Consider the following 23,281-nt stretch of genomic DNA (forward strand, 5'->3'; position numbering starts at 1 on the left):
CAGGTACTTTTATATTTGGACAGGATATATAGATTTATGCATTATTAAGGCTGGTAGAGCTACTGTTATAGTCAGGAGAGGTGAGTATGTTATTGGGTTGATAGGTACTTATGTCTTTACTTCAATAAAAGAGAATGAAGAGCTGTTTGTCTCATTGAAAGTATATATTATAGTAAATATGAAAATTCTAAAGATGGATTTTAATTGTGGATTAAGAAATATAAAAAGAATGAAGGAATGGATATTAAAAAATTAAAAGAAATTATGAAATGTGGAGAGGTAAATATGAAATACAGAGGGGTGGACACATAAAATATGTGTTTTACATCACAGACTGATTTATTTATATCTAATTCATTGAGAGAGATTATAGCTCGTAAGGTATAAATGGATTGTCTGATCATAGTAGTATTTGGGTTAAATGTGGTGAAAATCATATGGTAATAGTTGTGGGAAAAGGAATTAAGCAATTATCAATGAAAGATATTGATAATGCATCAGAAAGGGAGATTGATCAATTATGGAATGATCAACAGACAATGACAGAGTTTTACAGTTCATGGTTTGAGTGGTGTATAGTACTCAAGGGGAATATAAAATTATATTCAGAATTAGAAAAGAAAAAAAGAAAACAGGATAAGGTTACTTATAAGAGTAAAGTTAATAATTTATTGGCTAGTTTTGAGATTCCGAAAGGTATTTTATGATTGAAAAAAAGCATGTTGGTATGATATTAAAAACCAACATGCTTTTTTTCAATCATAGTATTTTCAACTTGGAAATAAAAAAATTATTTATGTGTGTGGGGAGAATTTCGTAATCAACTGTCTATTACTTGCATTTACTCTTATTTTTTTTATATTTAAATGTGTTACATGGAAGCATTCTTGTAAATATTGTATATCAGGTGTGGTTATTAGTGATATTAGATAATGGTTTTTGTTTTGTGAATATATGTTATTTTTGTTCTTCATCGTGTATGAAAATAATATAATAATAAAGATTTATTATGAAAAAAAAAAAGAAAAAAAGTATGTTGGAAATAAAAAGAAAAATGAAGGCTTGTAATATAGGGAGGTATATTGGTTGAAGGATTAAAAACAAGATTTTTCTCCTTTTTTCAATAAATGGGTTACGAATATAGTTGGTATTATGGATGAAATAAAAAATGGTAAAGGGAAGATTGTGAAGAATCAAAAAGACATATTGCTGAATGTATGTTAAAGATATTTATAAGAAGGGTAGGAGAATTAAAAAAATGATGAGGTAGGGTATGAAGACATTTTTGGATATATCTATTGATCGATTAATGAGACAGTTACACTGAATAAGTTAAATAAGATATTAGATAAAGTAATTGTTGATCAGGCTTGGATGGTATGGGGTATGATATTTATAAAAGATTCAAGGAAAAAAGCTATCAGTTAATGTAATTAATGAATGGTTAAAGAAGGGGATTGTAAATATTTGTAAAGGGGTCATTAAATTTACTTGAAAAAAAGAGACTGATAACTTCAAATTATATGGATTATAAGATTTTTATGAATATATTACAAGTTAGAATAGGTGATATAAAAAATATTTTGGTGGAGGTTATTTTTAGTGTTAAAGGTAAATGTAGACAGGATTTATTAATGCTGGTAAGAGAGATAGTTGATGATATTTTATATAGAAGTAAGGATGGTAAATTAATAGTGGGGGGTGTTAGGAAAACTTTTGATTGCGTAGATCATCAAAGTTTATGGTGTATTTTTACAGGAATTTGATTCATAAGGGGGGGTTGCATGTGTTACAGTCTGTCTATAACAGGTACAAGTTGAGATATTTGGTAAATGGATGGTTAGGTTTGCCATTAAGTATGAGCAGTGGGTTGAGGAAAGGTTGTCCTATGAGTTGGATTTTGTTTTCTCTAGCTATGAATGTATGTCAGAAGGAAGATGTCTGGTTAATGAACATGTGGTTATTCCTAGTTCTTTATCATATGCAGATGATTATTATTATAGCAAAGGATGAAAGTTGGCTGTATAGAGTGATTAGATGTGCATCTAATTGTATGGGGATGCATGTTTAGAATTAAGTAAGGAATAGGTGATAAAGAAACACAGTTAGAAAAAAGAGGTTATGAGGAATGGAAAGGCATTACAAAAATATTATTAGTATAGGAAGATTATGGAAAACATTTAGGCTGCCTTATAATGAAAAGCTTTATTTGATTAATTTGATGATTTTAGGTAAGATAGGATATTTGGCTAAGGTGCATACGGTTCCAGGTACAGTACAAAAATAATTGATGCAAGTAGTTTTTTAGGAGGGAGTAGTAATTGGAACCCTGTAAGGATGGGGGGTATATATGCATCATAATGAAGGTAGATTAGGTTTAATTAATTATATTGCATATGCAGCCTCCATAAATGTATATAAGATGCTAGTGGAAAAAGAAAATAGTAGAAGTTTAGTATATTTGATACTTGATATATATGAAGAGTGGTGCAAAATGTTAGGAAGAGTTAACAGGAAACTATGTTTTGATAGAGTAGAAATTATGGAATGTAAAAACAAAATAAGAATGTGAGGTTAGGAAGACAGAAATAATACAATGTCTAGAAAGGTTTGGTATAAGGATATCAATAAAAGATGTTATGGGGTAAATTCTTGGGAAGGGTTAAGTAAGGATGTTATTAGGAAAGAAAAGCAAAGAAAAAAGAGGTAAATAAATAAGTTACCTATGAAAGGTAATATATTATACAAGATAGTATCACAAAGAGTATGTTCTTTGTAATGAAACAGAGTCTACAGAACATTATTTTTAGGATGCATAAGACTACAGAAATTTATGGGAAAGTTTTTTTGAAGTTTTTTTATTGGAAATTATAAAAACTGGAGGACATTAATATGATTTTGTATAGGTATTATTGGGGACAGATTAATTGGTAGTATGAATACAGTTTTGTTTGGGGTAATTTGGAAGGTATGAAAATTAGATTTAAATAGGTTTTATTCATTAAAAGTGGGAAATTTTACATCCACCTAAGTTATCACCAACTGAAGGAGATGGGCTCTCAGTTTAACATCTTATCCTCAGAGCACAGACTTAGGATTACAGCCCTTCCTCCCAACACTACACTACAGTGTTGGCAATCCAGTCACCTGGACTGGGAACAGAACCCAAAGCGTTCTCATCTTCCAACAAAGGCAAGTGCTCTAGCTGTTCCATCACTGACAGTTAAATACAGTGTTAGAACGTGTTCTGACTAGGGATAAGCTCAAGGATAGAATCACCTCTGTTTTCTTGTACCTTTTTCCCTTTAGGGATACAGCCTATCATCTTAATGGGCTTTGATACAGTTTCCTTGGTTTGTACTTATACAGCCTATCATATTAATGGGCTTTGACACAGTTTCCTTAGTTTGTACTTATATAGCCTATCATCTTAATGGGCTGTGATACAGTTTCCTTGGTTTGTACTTATACAGCCTATCATTTTAATGGGCTTTGACACAGTTTCCTTGGTTTGTACTTATACAGCCTATCATCTTAATGGGCTTTGACACAGTTTCCTTGGTTTGTACTTATAGAGCCTATCATCTTAATGGGCTTTGACACAGTTTCCTTGGTTTGTACTTACACAGCCTATCATCTTAATGGGCTGTGATACAGTTTCCTTGGTTTGTACTTATACAGCCTATCATCTTAATGGGCTGTGATACAGTTTCCTTGGTTTGTACTTATACAGCCTATCATCTTAATGGGCTTTGACACAGTTTCCTTGGTTTGTACTTATACAGTCTTATCATCTTAACGGGCTTTGACACAGTTTCCTTGGTTTGTACTTATACAGTCTATCATCTTAATGGGCTTCGACACAGTTTCCTTGGTTTGTACTTATACAGTCTTATCATCTTAATGGGCTTTGACACAGTTTCCTTGGTTTGTACTTATACAGCCTATCATCTTAATGGGCTTTGACACAGTTTCCTTGGTTTGTACTTATACAGCCTATCATCTTAATGGGCTTTGACACAGTTTCCTTGGTTTGTACTTATACAGCCTATCATCTTAATGGGCTTTGACACAGTTTTCTTGGTTTGTACTTATACAGCCTATCATCTTAATGGGCTTTGACACAGTTTCCTTGGTTTGTACTTATACAGCCTATCATCTTAATGGGCTTTGACACAGTTTCCTTGGTTTGTACTTATACAGCCTATCATCTTAATGGGCTGTGATACAGTTTCCTTGGTTTGTACTTATACAGCCTATCATCTTAATGGGCTTTGACACAGTTTCCTTAGTTTGTACTTATACAGTCTATCATCTTAATGGGCTTTGACACAGTTTCCTTAGTTTGTACTTATACAGTCTATCATCTTAATGGGCTTTGACACAGTTTCCTTGGTTTGTACTTATACAGCCTATCATCTTAATGGGTTTTGACACAGTTTCCTTGGTTTGTACTTATACAGCCTATCATCTTAATGGGCTTTGACACAATTTCCTTGGTTTGTACTTATACAGTCTATCATCTTAATGGGCTTTGACACAATTTCCTTGGTTTGTACTTATACAGCCTATCATCTTAATGGGCTTTGACACAATTTCCTTAGTTTGTACTTATACAGCCTATCATCTTAATGGGCTTTGATACAGTTTCCTTGGTTTGTACTTATACAGTCTTATCATCTTAATGGGCTTTGACACAGTTTCCTTGGTTTGTACTTATACAGTCTATCATCTTAATGGGCTTTGACACAGTTTCCTTAGTTTGTACTTATACAGCCTATCATCTTAATGGGCTTTGATACAGTTTCCTTGGTTTGTACTTATACAGTCTATCATCTTAATGGGCTTTGACACAATTTCCTTGGTTTGTACTTATACAGCCTATCATCTTAATGGGCTTTGACACAGTTTCCTTGGTTTGTACTTATACAGTCTATCATCTTAATGGGCTTTGACACAGTTTCCTTAGTTTGTACTTATACAGTCTTATCATCTTAATGGGCTTTGACACAGTTTCCTTGGTTTGTACTTATACAGCCTATCATCTTAATGGGCTGTGATACAGTTTCCTTGGTTTGTACTTATACAGCCTATCATCTTAATGGGCTGTGATACAGTTTCCTTGGTTTGTACTTATACAGCCTATCATCTTAATGGGCTTTGACACAGTTTTCTTGGTTTGTACTTATACAGCCTATCATCTTAATGGGCTTTGACACAGTTTCCTTAGTTTGTACTTATACAGCCTATCATCTTAATGGGCTTCGACACAGTTTCCTTGGTTTGTACTTATACAGTCTTATCATCTTAATGGGCTTTGACACAGTTTCCTTGGTTTGTACTTATAGAGCCTATCATCTTAATGGGCTTTGACACAGTTTCCTTGGTTTGTACTTACACAGCCTATCATCTTAATGGGCTTTGACACAGTTTTCTTGGTTTATACAGCCTATCATCTTAATGGGCTGTGATACAGTTTCCTTAGTTTGTACTTATACAGCCTATCATCTTAATGGGCTTTGACACAATTTCCTTAGTTTGTACTTATACAGCCTATCATCTTAATGGGCTGTGATACAGTTTCCTTAGTTTGTACTTATACAGTCTATCATCTTAATGGGCTTTGACACAGTTTCCTTGGTTTGTACTTATACAGCCTATCATCTTAATGGGCTTTGACACAGTTTCCTTAGTTTGTACTTATACAGCCTATCATCTTAATGGGCTTCGACACAGTTTCCTTGGTTTGTACTTATACAGTCTTATCATCTTAATGGGCTTTGACACAGTTTCCTTGGTTTGTACTTATAGAGCCTATCATCTTAATGGGCTTTGACACAGTTTCCTTGGTTTGTACTTATACAGCCTATCATCTTAATGGGCTGTGATACAGTTTCCTTAGTTTGTACTTATACAGCCTATCATCTTAATGGGCTTTGACACAATTTCCTTAGTTTGTACTTATACAGCCTATCATCTTAATGGGCTTTGACACAATTTCCTTAGTTTGTACTTATACAGCCTATCATCTTAATGGGCTTTGACACAGTTTCCTTGGTTTGTACTTATACAGTCTATCATCTTAATGGGCTTTGACACAATTTCCTTAGTTTGTACTTATACAGCCTATCATCTTAATGGGCTGTGATACAGTTTCCTTAGTTTGTATCTGCTTCTTCATTCTTGATGTATCTACTACACTGATGTGTGTTTCCTGTTTTGTAAATTTTAAAGCCACTTCTCCCAGCTAGTATTTCACTTTGGAGATAGTAAAGCTAAAGTAGCATTTCTTACACTTCTCTGTACTAAACCTTAATTGCCACATATTGACCCACTCACTGGTCCTTTTGAAGAAATGATTTCGCAGTCCATGGTACATTCCACATTAATAAAGAGAAATCATCAACTTCCTTATTTATCATTCATCCAAATTACTATTGCATTCTCTTTCAATGATGTCTCAGAATCCTTGATTACAATGACTGCCTCGATTGTTCCACTGTAATACCCCAAACATGGCTACATTGCTGTAGATTTTAAAGAGCTGACTCTAACATACTGTTTTCTAGCATTACTTCTGTTGCTGCAAGTATAATAACTTTCTAACTACAAGATCAAAGAAATGCAGTTAACAAGGTTTTCCTGCTAGAAGTGGTTTTACTTTCCATTCAATGAAAAATGTATAGCATACACAGAAAGTGTAACTGAAGTATAAAGCCCTCTGTTTCATACATATGCATGATTCTGCATTTTATCTGCACAGTATTTCTGGTCTCTTGAAACCTTGTACTAATTCCTTTTTGAGACTTCTCACACCATTGCATGCATAATTGGGGTATGAATTACAAAACAGATGCACTAAAATAGTATTAATTCAGAGTACTTCCATAAATTTCAAAACACAAAAGAGAGGAAGCACAAGAAAAAGATGGGAAAAGAATAGCCGATAATGTCCTATTACAGGGTACGTACTCTACTGAAAACAGTATCAGCTTAGTACAACTATTCCCATCTTGCCATTTTAGAACAAATTATAAACAGCTATAGTCACTTAAGAGTGAAGCAGAGGCATCAATAATTGCAAAACAGCAAGAAAATATTAAAAAAAAATGTCTTCAGTGTCTGACCATTAATGTTTTTTTAATCACAAAAATACCTACTTTCATGGCATGGGTTCAGTTTATTTTACAGATGCATTGGCCTTTAGTCCTCTTCAGCCTTTTGCAACAGCAGAGTTAAGCATGCACTTTGTTTAATAGCCGTACACAGTTTTTAGGGAAAGACAGAAACTTTAATTGTTTTATAATGATATTCATCAACTCTTTCTTGTGAATTCCACTACACTAAAGGTAAGCTCACATTATATCAGCAACTACATTATCAGTAGTGAAGTGTAACAAAGTGATTTTATTTTAGCACTGTTAAGCTTCTTACATTCAACACTGCAAAATACAACATGGTCTGAAGAGAGCTTTGCAATATTTTCCCACACTTAATTGATGCACTTAGAAAATTCATACATCACTGGCCAGACCTATTTATATCTAATTACGTACGCCAAAAATTACACTGCGTTTGGATTGAAATACTCACAACATCGAGTAGGTCTGTCCATGTCTGTCCAGGTGCCATTCATCAGACACTTCCGTACTTTAGGTCCTTGGAGAAACCTTTCATTCCGGCACACATACTCAATTTCATAGTCCACAGGAAGCATATCTATTGTTCGTACTTGCTCTGGTGTTAGTCCACGGTAGCGGATACCTCCTTCTCGTGGTGGCCGAATGATTTCACAACCTGCAAGTGAAATGTGAGTGAATTTAACACAGCAAGGAAATGCACTGCATTATTAAGAGGGGAGAAACTGTTATATTCTCAACGATGTACTAGCCCACTTTTAATTCCAAAAGTTGCAAGTCGTTTTATAAACTTCATCGTTAAAGTGATTGGTACACCACTGAGTAAATATTATTTGGGAAAAACAGACCACCAGCAGGTATGAGGCAGCTCCGGATCATAGGTGGAATTCTAAGTCCTGTATTGTCTTAAAAATAAATGCTCATGAGGTTAATATTATATGTAAAAAAATAGAGACATTTCCCATAAATATAATACTGAGCTTGAAATAACTCAAAGTTTGACTTATAGTTTTGACAACAAACAGTTCCTTCACCAGGAATGGAATCTTTAGACTGAAAAGTAGTTGTAATGCATTCAGTGCCACAAAACAGTACCTTAGAGCTATAACAGGTCAATATTTTGATTTATGAGTTGGGAGGGGTAAAGGGAGCGACAAGCTTCACATGAAAATTGTTATAAAAGATTAGTGTAAGTCAAATGTGTATATTTATCATATACTTCTGAAATATATTTTTGCAGTTTCACTCCATGCTTTTCAGCTTTCATAATTTCTCATGGAATAATGTAGATTACTGTTTTCCTTTGTTGCTTTGAGTTATGTTCTGTCACCCTACCTGGCCATCAGGATTTAGAATGATCACAAACTCTTAGCCATACAAATCATGACTTTAAATTTTGCCTGAGTGCCATGTTTTAATACAATTCTGTCTATTTTCTGGGACTAAAATCCTATTTCATAACCTGGGACTATGGTACAGGTATTTAATTGCATGGATACAGGGGATAGCCAGGACTTTTCCACAATACAGAACCACAAAACCACTTCTCTACAACAGCACCCCCATAGCCAGCCCCTCACTAACACTCTTCAAGAGAAACCTTGACGAGTGGATGGGTAACAGAAAATACACCCCTGGGATCATTTCATTGGCTCTGCTTGACAGAGGATCAGTTAATTAATCAATGGGGTGGCGAATGCCGACACAGTCTGGCTAGGCTTATAAATGCCCTTGGGCAGATAGCCTAGTACCTACCTATGAACCTATGAACATAATACTAGACAGTATATATCCACTGTTAAGAAAAAAAGCCAGACTTAAGAAAAAAATGCACATTCTAAAAAAAAGGACATTTAAGAATGTGTATAATCAAAAAATCATAAGAAATATACTATTTTAAATGAAAATTAAAGCATATCTCATTGCACAAAAATAATATATTGAAACATATGATATTGTGTAAGGGTTACCTGCTAGCTTGTAAAATGACAAATTGCTAGGGGAGGGTACAGCAAGCCAAAACAAGATGAATGGATGAGTGACAGCTTCCTTATCGGGAAAACAGAGTAAAAAAAGTTCTCAGAAAAAGAAAATAACAATGTTAACACTCGTAATTATGTTACACAACATCAAGTACTAGCTGATCACTCTTACAGCTACCTCTTCTGTCCTGTGAAACAAGCATGTATTCTCTTCTAAAACGTATTCAGAGTAACAGAGAATGTAGTGAAGATTAAATTACACAAACCACCAACAAAAGGCAGAGCTAAGTCTTAGAAGAAAATTCCCGGAAAGAAAAGGAGCAAAATGACTTTGAGAGATGAAGTAGAAGAGATTGTCAACATGTATACTATGGAGAAACAGATGCAGCTGAGGCAAACCAAGCTGGGTGGTTATAACATCAGGTCCAGGAGACAAAACTTCTACATTACGGGGTCCAGCAAGGAATAGGTGGCACTAATCTGGAGTTTCTTTTTCTAAACCTGGTAAGGGAAAGACACAAAAGAGGAGAGCATTCACAGGGGTAGGAAGAGACTGGAGGCAAGGTCTACACTGTGGCATTTCTTAGCTGGGATACCCTCACATAAAGAAAAAGAGGAAATCTTTATTCAGGTGTACGTACTGAAAACAGTCTCCTACAAGAAAAGCCATGCTAAGTTTAAAGAATTGTTATTCCGAAAGACAGTAAGAATACAGTTACATGTTAAATGTTTTCATTATATTACAATGCAATGAGTGCTGGAAACATCAGCATTTGACTTAACAATGATAAAGCAGACACCAATTTTACTCTGAAAATATGGTACAAAATATTACACATCAGTGGCTCAGGGACCCTATACTGTTGTAGCATTTCCAGCAAGGAAATCCAGAGTATACAGACATATTTTCCAAGTCAACAAAACATATGCAAACAGCATTGGAAAATGCCCACAATCCCTCCATTATCTATGCAAGGATAAAGAGATGGATCTCTGTTCCAGGCCTCAGCAGATTTGTTTTTTGCAGCAACATCTTTACTAAAAACTGCAGCAGTTAACAATGACATAGGTTCATAGGTTCATACTAGGCTATCTGCCCTAGGGCATTTATAAGCCTAGCCAGAGTGTGTTTGGCTTTCACCACCTATTTTAAATTAATTTTGCTATGCCTTTTTTTGAGGTTAGTATACTGTGCCACTGTCTAACAGTGACACAGAAGTGATAGCCGGGGTAAACCTACGATCTCCTATCCACTCATCAAGATTCCTCTTGAAGAGAGTCAATGAGGGACTCTGCCTAACCTGGACTGGGATTTTATTCCAGAGTGAAGGGAGCCTCTGGGTTATGAATCTGTCCCTCCAGCATGTCCTATTTATTTCAGTGCTGAGGTTCAAGTCTCTCGAGCGCGTAGCTCGATGGGATTTGGATTTTCTGAGGTGCAGCATGTCCATTAATTCTGGGTTGGACATGGCTTTATACGTCAGGCACAGATCACCTCTGAACAGGTGGTATGCCACTGAGTAGAGCTGGAGTTTCTTTAACCAGGCAGCATATGGCATCTGTTTGAGCCCTAAAACATAAAACATTTTTACAGAACCAGTTATATCACTGTATGTGTAATTGAAAGTTAATGTGACAAACTGTTTCCAGTAAAATAAAAAATAAAATATTTCAGTAGTCAGAAACATATTTCCAACATTTGTTTTTTTTTTTATAATAAAACCAAAACATGACTTTCATATATAAAAAACAGAGACTTGGCATCAGCAGGGTCAAATCTTCAATGTAAGAATTTAATAGCAAGAGCAATCAGACTTTTCAAATCCAATAGCTCTCTGCCTCAGTTAATCTAAAGTTAAACACAATAAGACCAAGTAACCACAATTCTGGAAAATCAAGACTAGGGAGAGTGACCCACAGTTCCCAAAATGTTGCTTCCAATATTCTTTCCCATATCACCTTGTCTTTAGGGCAATACCAGGTCATATGTATGTAGTCGGTATTTTTACATTGACATCACCAGCATAAACCTCCTGTGGGTATTCCTCATGTTTGCAGTTTAACTGGATAGATCTGTCACTAGTACAGCATTTTATACTAGATGAATGCAACCTTAGAAATAAAGTGCAGGGATTTATATCAGTCCATTACATGATCCCATGCCATCACAGGCTGATCTTTCCAGAAATGTCTTATCTAAGCAGCCTTAGTGTTTATGCTAGAGTGAGCTTTTATAACCTTGAATAAAGATGGATTGGTACCTTTTAAGTATTTACTAAAGTTCCATAAAGAAATAACAGACTTCTCCAGAAATTCAAGTTTAAGATCTGGATAAATAGCAAAATTAGTTTTGAAGAATATTGATTACAGCTGCAGTTATTGCCAGATCTAATGTTTGAAGGAAATAGGTTATTAATACAAAGTTAAATTGATGAGAATTCCAAATAATCCTTATCAATTAGGTCTTTCCAGAAAAAAAAAGTCATCCCCATCAATGCAGTACCCCTTAAATACTTTTACCATCTACCTGATATCATTGATGATCCTAAATATGGTTCCAGTACCTAAAATAAAGGCCACCCTTTTTATCAAATATCCTCCAGCAAATCCCGGCTTCTAAGCCACCTGGATTGCATACCTTCCCTCTTTCATCTGTCCGAGCACATTGTCATTGATCATGAATGACATAGATCTCTAAAACTACACAGACTGGGACAGGTATCAGTCTTGCCAGAAGTACTTTACTCAAACCAGTGGTCATATCATATACGAGGAAGTTAGGAAGCTGTAAACCTCTGATAGCATAGGAAGCAATCAGTTTCTTCTTGATCTCCTGGACATCACTGAGTTCAATAAAAAAGTTCATCATAAGTTTTGGGAACTGCTGTGGAAATGCACTTCTGCAGAGAGTTTCTAGATGCCAGAACTATATAAGTGTACTCCATACTATCATGATCTAGGGTCCACCAACAATGTGGAAGATTCTAATATTTCTTCAAATTCCAAATGGCATCTAAAAATGCCATCTTTCTTTCCCTGTGAGCTGATATTAATGTACTCCCATTAATACCAGAAAGTTCAATTGTTTCAGTTACAAAATAGCATTTGAAATAGTAACAATTGGACTGAGATCATCCAGGTTTGGTCCAGAGAAACAATTCAGAATGATTGCGGGATATTGACTCTTAAGTCTGACATACTACACAACTGCCTTGTTTATCATATTTCACAACCTCACGTGACTAAGCCAGAGAGTTGTTTACCAATAACAAAACTTCTCTCTCTTAACTGAGGTGACACAGCTCTTAACAAACGACTCCTTCCAGTGTTTTTGAACCAAATCACAGTATTTAACCTTTATTTTGGTTTCTTGCAAAAGAACTAACCGTGGCTTCATTTCATTAATTAAAAAAAAAAAAAAAAGAGCAGCTTGTTTATATGGCATGCCGATGCCTTTCACATTCCATTTCAGTATTCTAAGTGAGTCAGGTAATTGGGTGGGTTCATTATAAGCAGGAAGCTGACCCAGAGAAAAGCTAACATTATTAATAAATGAATGAAATGAATTAATTAATGAATGAAAAAAAAGAAAACAGAATGCAAACAACAACAAAAAGATATATAAGCAATTAGTAAAGCTGGCAGAATATCACATACACCAGAAGTCATGATCTGTCAGGTGGGGACAAGAATTAAGCAACTTACAACTCATTATCAGCAATCAACATCACTATCTCCAGGGAGGTAGCAGCAAAACAGAAACAGGTAGAAGACTGCCCTGTGTAAGACAAATTGCATCTTACTAAAAATTTCAGCAATCACAGTGAATTAGGTGACACAACCCAAGCAAATCTATAGTCTCTATGTAGATAACAGCCCCCATTACTACTATAGAATCATATAAATTCTGACAAGAAGCACACATATGGTATGTTTACTACCAGTTGTTCATAAATGTCTGGGATGAAAGTTGCATTAACCATGTCTCAGGAGTGAAAAATAAATAACATATAAAGATATGAGAGTATAACACCCCAGTCTAAACTATGTATAATCCATTTGTCTCAAACTCCAAGAGTTACATTTAACTCAATACTGTATGAAAGGCTGGACACCGAGGAGGGAGAAAAGGACCTGTACCGATTGGCTAGACAAAGGGACTGAGCTAGTAAAGATGTGCAGCAGGTAAGGGTGATAAAGGATAATGAGGGAAACGTACTCACAAGTGAGGAGACTGTGTTGAGCAGATGGAAAGAGTACTTTGAGGGGCTAATGAATGAAGAGAATGAGAGGGAGACAAGGTTGGATGATGTGCGGATAGTAAATCATGAAGTGCAGTGGATTAGCAAGGAGAAAGCAAGGATAGCTATGAAGAATGGAAAGGCTGTTGGTCCAGAAGACATACCTATGGAAGCATGGAGGTGTTTAGGTGAAATGGCAGTGGAGTTTTTAACCAGATTGTTTAATGAAATTTTAGAAAGTGAGAGGATGCCTGTGGAATGGATAAAAAGTGTTTTGGTACCGATTTTTTAAGAATAAGGGTGATGTGTAGAGCTGTAGTAACTACAGAGGAATTAAATTGATCAGTCACAGCATGAAGTTATGGGAAAGAGTAGTGGAAGCTAGGTTAAGAAGGAACATGATGATTAGTGATCAGCAGTATGGTTTCATGCCAGGAAAGAGCACTACAGATGTGATGTTTGCTCTGAGAGTGTTGATAGAGAAGTACAGAGAAAGTCAGAAGGAGTTGCATTGTGTTTTTGTAGACTTAGAGAAAGCATATGACAGGGTGCCTAGAGAGGAGTTGTGGTATTGTATGAGGAAGTCGGGAGTGTCAGAAAATGTATGTAAGAGTGGTACAGGATATGTACAAGGGTAGTGTGACTGCGGTGGGAGTGACGGATGCGTTTAAGGTGGAGATGGGAATACATCAAGGATCAGCTCTGAGCCCTTTCTTATTTGCAATGGTGATGGGCAGGTTGACAGACGAGATCAGACAGGAGTCCCTGTGGACTATGATGTTTGTAGATGACATTGTGATCTGTAGTGAGAGCAGGGAACAGGTAGAGGAGACCCTGGAGAGATGGAGATATGCTCTGGAGAGAAGAGGAATGAAGGTCAGCAAGACTAAGACAGAATATATGTGTGTGAATGAGAGAGAGGATAGAGGAATGGTGAGGATGCAGGGAGTAGAGGTGGTGAAGGTGGATGAGTTTAAATACTTGGGATCAATAGTTCAGAGTAATGGTGAGTGTGGAAGAGAGGTGAAGAAGAGAGTACAGGCAGGATGGAGTGGGTGGAGAAGAGTGTCAGGAGTGATTTGTGACAGACGAGTACCAGTAAGAGTGAAAGGGAAGGTCTACAAGAGGGTAGTGAGACCAGCTATGTTATATGGGTTGGAGACAGTGGCACTGACAAAAAGGCAGGAGTCAGAGCTGGATGTGGCAGAGTTAAAGATGTTAAGATTTGCACTGGGTGTAATGAGGGTGGACAGGATTAGGAATAAGTATATTAGAGGATCAGCCCAGGTTGGAAGGTTTGGAGACAAAGCCAGAGAGGCAAGATTACATTGGTTTAGACATGTGCTGAGGAGGGATGCAGAGTATATTGGGAAAAAGATGTTAAGGATGAAGCTGCCAGGTAACAGGAAAAGAGGAAGGACTAAGATAAGGTTTATGGATGTGGCGAGAGAGGACATGCAGGTGGTTGGTGTGACAGAGAAAGATGCTGAGGACAGGAAGAAATGGAAACAGATGACAGATGATCTGCTGTGGTGACCCCTAACGGGAGCAGCCAGAAGAAGAAGACTAGCCTATAAAATAAAACTTGATAATACTTTATGTAGGATGGCCTTCAGGTGGAAACAATAAATGTGCTTGGTCTTCTAGTGTTCGCAATGGGGGCAGCAATCTGCATTCTTTAAAACTTCCTCTACCTATGAAATCTCTGAATTGAGATTACAAAATAAGCCTCTGTTATCCTCCATATCCTTTCCACTCTACACAGCAACATATCAATTAGATGTAGTAATACCAGGGAAGAATTACAGAATAAAGTAGTCTCCTTTTTAGATTTAGTAATCATGCCTTGTGTGAGCCCAAATGATCTCTCTCCAGCCTTGTGTCATTTGTCTACATTGGATTTCTTTGGGAGAGAGTATCAATCATTTTCTTCCACCTTTTATCTTTCTGACTAGAACATTTCCATGTCTCCACTCCTTTCCTCCAAAGATTTCAATGCCTTTACACTGTAAGGGTTCATATAGTTAAGCATGGGCTTCCTCATAATTATCTAATAACCTCACATAGGTTCATAGGTAGGTACTAAGCTATTGGCCCAAGGGCCTAAGTAAGCCTAGCCAACAAGGTTCCCTGGCTTACACCACCCAAGAAAGTTAATTTCCATGACCATCAAATCAATATGTAGGGTGGCAGGAAAACATAGCTGACTTTTGCCCACTATATCCCTGCCTCTCCTGATCACTGGAACCATCACCTTTCTTTTCAAAAAGGGGGCACTGATGATAGTTTGGAACCATATGTATCTTGATCCCTGCAAATTTAATTCTTAGTTCATCTGTCTGCTCTTTCTAGGGATAAATTGCCAGTTGCTGAAAGTTATAAAATGGATGATCATCTGTCTTGGGAGCCCAGTTACAGGTTGCTGAGCTGCTAACCTGTGCAATGTTTCCAGGGCTGGAGGGTTGGTCATTAGAGGTGCTTCATTCAGCTGCAGCTTCATAATATATAAGGAATCTCACCTCTTGTTTCCCCTTAAAGATGGCTATGATGCAAAAATTGTTATGGCAAATGCAGTTTTCCAAGGTATCTAGCTTTACATGCACATTTCCTCATTCTACACACCATCTAAACACCTTATGCTGCATCTCCAAAATGTGTGCACGATGCAGTGCCAGTAGCTCTTTCTACACTCCAGTCTCCCGTCCCAGTTGAGCAATTACCATCATTACCTCCTGCAGCATTTTCTCCTGCTTTGACAAGACATCATTTAAAAATGCAGTTTCATGTAAAACATCTTGTATCAAGCATGATAACTTGTTGATTGACTTGGTGACCTTATCGGCTTTAGTCACCAAACCATGCATTTCTGCCACCATACTGAAATGCAACTTTGTGACTTGCTAAAGTAACAGTGAAAGTAAGACAGAAACTAAGTGTAATGACTCATGCTGATGCAATTAGAAGTGCCCCATGAAAAGATTAATGTGGTCCCAAGATAAGCCTGGATCATGTTTCTTTGCTCCCTTTTATCCCAAAAAACAACAATTTTGCTCCTTCCTGGTTTAAGGAGCTAATCACCAGACCATGCTACTTTTATACATCACAGTAATCACCCTGATCTGGATAGAATTTGCATTACTGTTTTTTAATCAGTGGTTGAACTACTGGATGAAGTTTAATTTCCTTCCCTGGCATGATATGGATCACAATCCTCATATAAATGGAACATACATTCCTGCACTCCATTTTCAAAATGGGAACCAAAACTCCAGTCAGCCAGTCCAGTGGCACTACTGACACCTTCAGTAGAACACTGAAAAGACATACTTACTGTGATGCACTAACAGTATCCATCAACTTCAGCATTTCTATCCAGAGCTCACACACGCAACACACTTGGCAGCAGAAAGCTGAGTGAGTTTAATCTACAGGTCTCTCATAAGGGATAGCTCCAGAGAACTCCAGACTGAGAAGTCTGGTAAAAGAGCCTATGCTATTTGCAGAGGTAAGACACAGAGCACCCAAGCTGGTACTTTTCAACCTCCCAAAAAACTTTATTTCCTTCCTCAGCAGTGACTCAGCCTTCCATTTTCAAGAGTCCTTTTTTCATTTCTAGGATTCATTGTGCTCTAATCTGTCCTGCTTTCTACCATTTGACTGACTTCATACTTTGTCCCCACCCTTTACCTTGAGGTAGGTAGCACACATGCTGTTTTAATGCAGCTTTTCTTCATGATGAGACAAATTGGACTGTGTGTGATACCAAGCTAGTTGGTTCTTACATCCAAACACCATCACCAGGCTTGTCTTCTGTGGTGGGTCCTGGGGATTCCAGATGAAAATATTTGGATTAAAGCTGAAATCCTCAGAGCAGAAAGACTAATTGTGCAAAAAGACTGAAATATGGTGTCTTAAGAGTATGCCCCTTACACAGAGGTAGAGCAATCTTGGTATACTTAGAATAAAAAGGGTCTGTTGCTATGGATACAAACCTTCCCACTACCTGTGTTGTCACCTTGGTGGATATGGGCATCCTGAGACAATGTAGAAATTGCCTCAAGCATACTGACAACCAGCTAATTCTCAAAAAAACTGATATGGTATGTGAGAGATGTAGTTACATAATGTCACTGTAGGCAAAACTGTCACATAAAAGCACTCCTAATATCAATAAAGTTGTTAGTAGTACACAAGCCACACCCATCACACACAATTCTAAGCAGACATATAGACCCACATATGCTGGGGCACTTAAATGTAATCTTCCTAAACCCAGAAGGCCTCACAGATGAAGTACACATAACAAACACCCTCAGCAGCCCCAAATGCGCTCTTTCAAAACAGTCACATCAACATATACAGCCACTTCTCATGGAGCCTCTACCTCTAAGCCTATAAGGTAAGCCACCACAGAATCCAACACTCTAGTCATTGTAGACTCCATTATGAGACACACTGATGTCCTTCTCATCTGGCTGAGTAAGGAGAAAGTCACAGTCAGTTGCTTATCAGGGGCCAGGATCAGCCACATTACACACGTACTCAGGTCATTGGACCACAAGTACCAGTATGACTCAGTCATCGTCCATATGGGTGTAAATTACTTCAGACATACCTCACTAGACTATATGAAGAGAGCCATCATAAATCTCTCAGAATATGTGTCCCAGGCTGGTATGAGCCTAACATTGAGCAGCATTTTACCTTCTCTAAGGATGATGCCACAATATGAACAAAGGATGACTGACCTTAATAATTGGCTTAGTTTACTGGTGTCACTCTAAGTGGGTGTAATATTTATCAACATGGAAGGAGATGGTCAACACACCATGCTGCTTTGCCAGGGATGGTCTGCACCTCTCCCCTCTAGGTTTTCAAATAATAGGTAATACATTGTCCTCCCCACAGTCCCTTTTTCAGGCAATGCCAAACTGAAAGAACTTCTGACCAAGACAATCTAAAGGTGTTACTGCTCAATACTAGGAGTCTAAACATAAGACTCCACTCCCTAGAAGTTGTCGTCATCCTACAGAATGCTAATGTCTGTGCAGTTACTGAGACGTGGTTTAATGCCAAGAAGAGCACATAAACAATGCAAGGTTATAATGCCTTCCAAACATTTAGACCAGCTACTACACAGACAAGAAATAAAGGTGGACGTGTCTCAATTTATATCAAAAATAAATATACCTCAAGGTGGTCAAACAGGACAATGTACTTCAGCTTCTCCATGTTCAAATCACCATAGGCAAAATCCCAGACCACTTCCTTGCAAGCTACAGGTCCCCCTCTATGACCCAGGAAACCTATAGCATATATTTAAATCTATTGGAAACAGTTGCCATCCAACCCAATATCATATTCATGGGTGACTTTAATTACTTCCAATATTAACTGGGAAGCATATACAACACCAAATGTACAGGTGCAGAGATTTCTGGAGTTTGTAAACACAAAATTCCCAGGCCAGATTGTCAATACACTAGCAAGGGGTGTCACCATACTGGATCTGGTCCTCACTAATATTGGAGAGCGCTGCACACCCACTATGTAATGTCATCTCTGGTAAGGTCAGACCAAAAATGGTCTCTTTTGAAGTAAGAATAAAACCTGGACCCCCAGCTAAACCTGGAATATTCCAGAACTACTCTAAGGCTAACTTCCTACTATTAAATGATAACCTGACAAAATTTCAAGCCCCCATAAACCTAAAGAATTCTGTTGCCTGTGCAGAACTGTTCACAGAAACCCTACTCAAGCATGTTAGTAGCTGCATAGAGGCAGCTGTATCCACCATGAAGAAGTATAGAACTAACTCAAAAAAAAAGCCACCCTGGTGGAATCACAACATCAATAGGCTGTATAACTGAAGGAAGGAAATCATGGCAAAAATTAACTGGTGCAGCAACCAGCAAGATACAAGGACTCTCATCAAACTAAACAAACAACTCAGAAGACAAAATACAGTCTACCAAAGCCAGATCTGAGGAAATCTGAGGTAAATTTGGCCTCCCAGGCCAAGGAAGACCACAAGGCATTCTTAACTATGTCCGCAGCCTCAAAGGCAAGACACAATTATGTAAAGAGCTCATTTTAAATGGAGTCACTTATACTGAGACAAAGGATATAGCAAACCTACTGGCTGCATATATCTCAACCTCTTAGCGCAAGAAATCTGGACAAAGCACAATAAAATGGGGTGACAAAGGCCCAAAAATGGGGACATATTTTAAATATTGCTCTTATAAACTTAGAAAGTTGCTAGAGTAACAGAGCTTGTTTTAACATACATTTTATGAAGGATTTGAAGTCTGAAACTCAAATATATGTCAACATTTAGTGACTTCAGTCCTGAGATCATCCCAGTGATTTGCTAGAAAACCACAAATTTCATTAGGAACAGACCAAAAATGTGAACCAAAAATCTGGACATTCTGTGAAAATCTGGACAGTTGAGAGGTATGACTGGCCGACAAATTCAGCTCCAACTTTACCTGTATCCCCATCGACCTTCCCTCAGGAAATATGAAATATAACTCCCCCTGCTATCAGAAGGGAACAGGTCCTTAATGCTGTCTGCAAGCACAAGAACACTGCATCAATGGGCCCAGACAATATCCCAGAATGCCTTCTAAATAGTATGAAACATGATCTATCAGGGCCTCTGGAATAGCTATTTAACTACATCCTCCAAACAAGCTTTGTGCCTCATGAATTAAGAACAGCAGCAGTCATCCCTCTGCACAAAGGTGGGCTATTGACAGACCCTGGAAACCACAAATCCATAAGTCTCACTGGTCTCATATGCCATGGAAAGAATTATCATGTAAATGATCAATAATGACATAGAAAACCTTCAGACACTGGACCCAACCCAATCTGGTTTCATCAAAGGCAGGTCATGCCTACTAAACCTGGTGGTCTTCTTCCAGAAGGTCACTAAAGCAATGGATGAGGGCAAAATGGTTCACACTGCCTACCTTGGCCTGGCGAAAGCATTTGGCACAATCCCTCACTCGGACACTGTTGAAAAACATAAGAGGTTAGGTACAAACCCTTATGTAACCTTGTGGATACCCATCAGGCTCATTGATAGGACCCAGGAAGTTAGAATTGGGGAGTCTACCTCTAGAAAGAGGCCAGTCACAAATAGAGTCCCTCAGGGCTCCTCTTTGGCATTTACTTCTCTGAAGTCAAGGCCAATGTCAATGGCCTCTGGGAGACTAAATCTCCAGATGATTGTAAATTAGGAGCTGTCACTGAATCACCCATAGACACAAATGTTATCCAGGAAGAGCTGACACAGACAAACAAATGGTGCCAGAGCCATGGACTAAAACTAAATGCCAAGAAATGCATAATAGTAGCCTTTGGGAAGTCATTTACCCCTGGTAACTATCATATTGACAACACAACCCAGTAGTCAGGGACTTGGGGACATACACAGACAATTATCTAGCCTTTGTCCATCATGTGTCTATAGTAGTGAAGAAATCATTCTATGCTATGCATCTTATAAACAAAGGTATGGCATCTAAGTCCAAGGAAGTCATTGTTCAACTGTATTCAGCATTCATCAGACTTATCACTCAGTACAATGCCACCCTTAGTACATACCTAACCAGGCATATTCAACAATTGGAATGTCCACAGAGATTCCTCACTAAAAGAATAAGTGTAAGTAACATGTCTTATGCAGAACACCTCAAGCCTCTATCTTTGTATTCTGTCTCCTACAAGCTATTGAGGGGAGATCTCTGCCTGGCTTACAAGGCATTGTCACACCCAACTCTGATGGAGCTCCTGCATATCTGCAAAACAAACAGCAACAAAACCATTCTAAAGACTTAAACATTGCCAGTGATATAAATAGGACCTACTGGAGAGACAATATGTATCCCAGAGACTACCCCTTCCCTGGAACAGGCTTCCCTTCCATGTGAAGCAGAGTTCCTCCATAACCCAATTCAAGTGCAACTTGGACAACTGGATGGAGAATGAGAAATTCATCCATGGTTTGTCACCTATGTCTCTAAGGGACACAGGTAGGCTGTAAATGATTCATCTCTCAGTCCCTTGCTTACACTTATCAAGGGTACGAGAACTTATCAGACATTTGGGATGCATGTCTAGGCTTAAAAAGGTCCTTGTGGTTGTTAGCCTATTAAACACATATGAATCTATGAACCTAAGCAGCGGATGGATTAGGAGGTAAAAAAATAAACTTTAATGGCAGTCCAGCAAATTTTGAAATTCATTGTTGTCTTCACAAACCACACTTTTTCTTTTGAAGCTGTAGGATTTGAAATTATTGCTCTTGCAATTATGCCACAGAGACAGGTCCTTGTAGCTGATATAATGCCAATCCCAATGACCACAGACTTCATTTCTTAAAAAAAGAAAGATGCATACAATTGTTATAGCTATAAGGCAAGTCAATGATTTCAGAATAATGTTTAAACTGATGCATTAAGTGATGCATGGATTGTACCTGCTTAACGAAACTGACTCAAATGAAGCTTTGATGTCCTGTAGCAACAAGGAAGCAGCATCAGTGTTGTTTCTTGAGTCCATGAAACAGGAGTATGTACCTGCTCAGTATTCCAGTGTCATTGTAGTTTTAGCCAATCATATAGTCAGACATTTATACACTGTTACAAGGCCAATAACCAAGGGGGCCTTTCTAAGCCTAGCCAAAGTTTCCCAAAAGAATAACGATGCCCTGCATCCAAGTAGAACACTGAAGGCCCGGTATTTATAAGCTACATTTGTCCATAAGGGACATGGGTACCAGACCCAATATAAAATGCTTATTCTCCATCCATTGGTCTAGGTTGTGCTTAAATTAAAAAACAAACAAACTCTGCTTCCCATGGATGGGAAGCCTGTTCCGAAGGAGGAGCAGTACCTGGGACACATATCTGTCTCTCCAGCATGTTCGGTTTAAGTCACATACAAAATTCAGGTCCTTAGACCTTGTATTTCTGGTACTGTTTGACTTACAAATATGCAGGAGATTCATAAGTGTGGGGTTTGTGGATGACTTGCAAGCCAGACATAGATCACGCGTCAACAATCTATGGGAGACTGAGTCAAGAGTAAGGGCTTTAAGGTGATCTGCATAAGGCAAGTTTTTATGCCTTGCATTCTTTTTGTAAGGAACCTCTGAGGTCATTCTAATTGCTGCATATGCCTGATCATGTACATACCAAATGGAGCACTGGTCTGATAAGGGTGGAGTACAGTGAGATAAAGATCTCCTTTGGCCTAGATGCCAAGCCCTTACCTACAAGTTGAGAAACATAAAAGGATTTCTTCACCACTTTGGCCACATGATGATTGAAGGTAAGGCTACTGTCTACGTGTGTACTCAGATCCCTGACTACTGGGTTGACTGTTAGGAGTGTATTACCAACATGGTAATTAGCCGGGATGGTTGACCTCCCAAACAGTACAATTATGCATTTCTTAGCATTGAGTTTAAGACCATGACTTTGGCATCATTTGTTAGTCAGAGATGGACCGTCTTGAAGAATGCTAGTATCTGCATAGGAGTTAATGATAACCCCCAGCTTGCAATCATCTGCAAACTTAGTCAGCCATAAACCTTCACCATTTACTTCTGCTTCAGAGAAATAGATGACAAAAAGGAGCGGGCCCAGTACTGAATCCTGGGAGACTCTACTAGTGACTGGCCTCCTGGTGGAGGTGGCCTCATCTATTTTAACCTCCTGGGTTCTATCAGTGAGTCGAGCTGGCTATCCCGTGGTGATAAAATGGTTTATACCTAAATTAGTAAGCTTGTCTATAATGCCTGAGTGGGCTATTGTATCAAAAGCCTTGGCCAGGTCAAGGTAAGCTGTGTGCATAGTCTTTCCTACATCCAGTGCTTTGGCAACTCTCTCAAAAAAGTATTTGC

The 23,281-nt window shown here is 37.9% G+C and overlaps 1 protein-coding gene across 1 annotated transcript in view; it reads right to left on the minus strand.

Annotated features, from left to right (window-relative positions):
- Window positions 1–23,281, minus strand: part of LOC122812080 (gamma-aminobutyric acid type B receptor subunit 1-like) — a 4,315,174-nt gene that overhangs the window by 2,597,094 nt on the left and 1,694,799 nt on the right. Inside the window, exon 5 of the mRNA XM_044084348.1 lies at window positions 7,594–7,797. Coding sequence (XP_043940283.1) covers window positions 7,594–7,797 — 204 coding nt within the window. The remainder of the gene's footprint in view (window positions 1–7,593; window positions 7,798–23,281) is intronic.

This window comes from Protopterus annectens, chromosome 9.part0 (genome assembly GCF_019279795.1).
Source record: "Protopterus annectens isolate FY-2018-M chromosome 9.part0, PAN1.0, whole genome shotgun sequence".
NCBI lineage: Eukaryota > Metazoa > Chordata > Ceratodontiformes > Protopteridae > Protopterus > Protopterus annectens.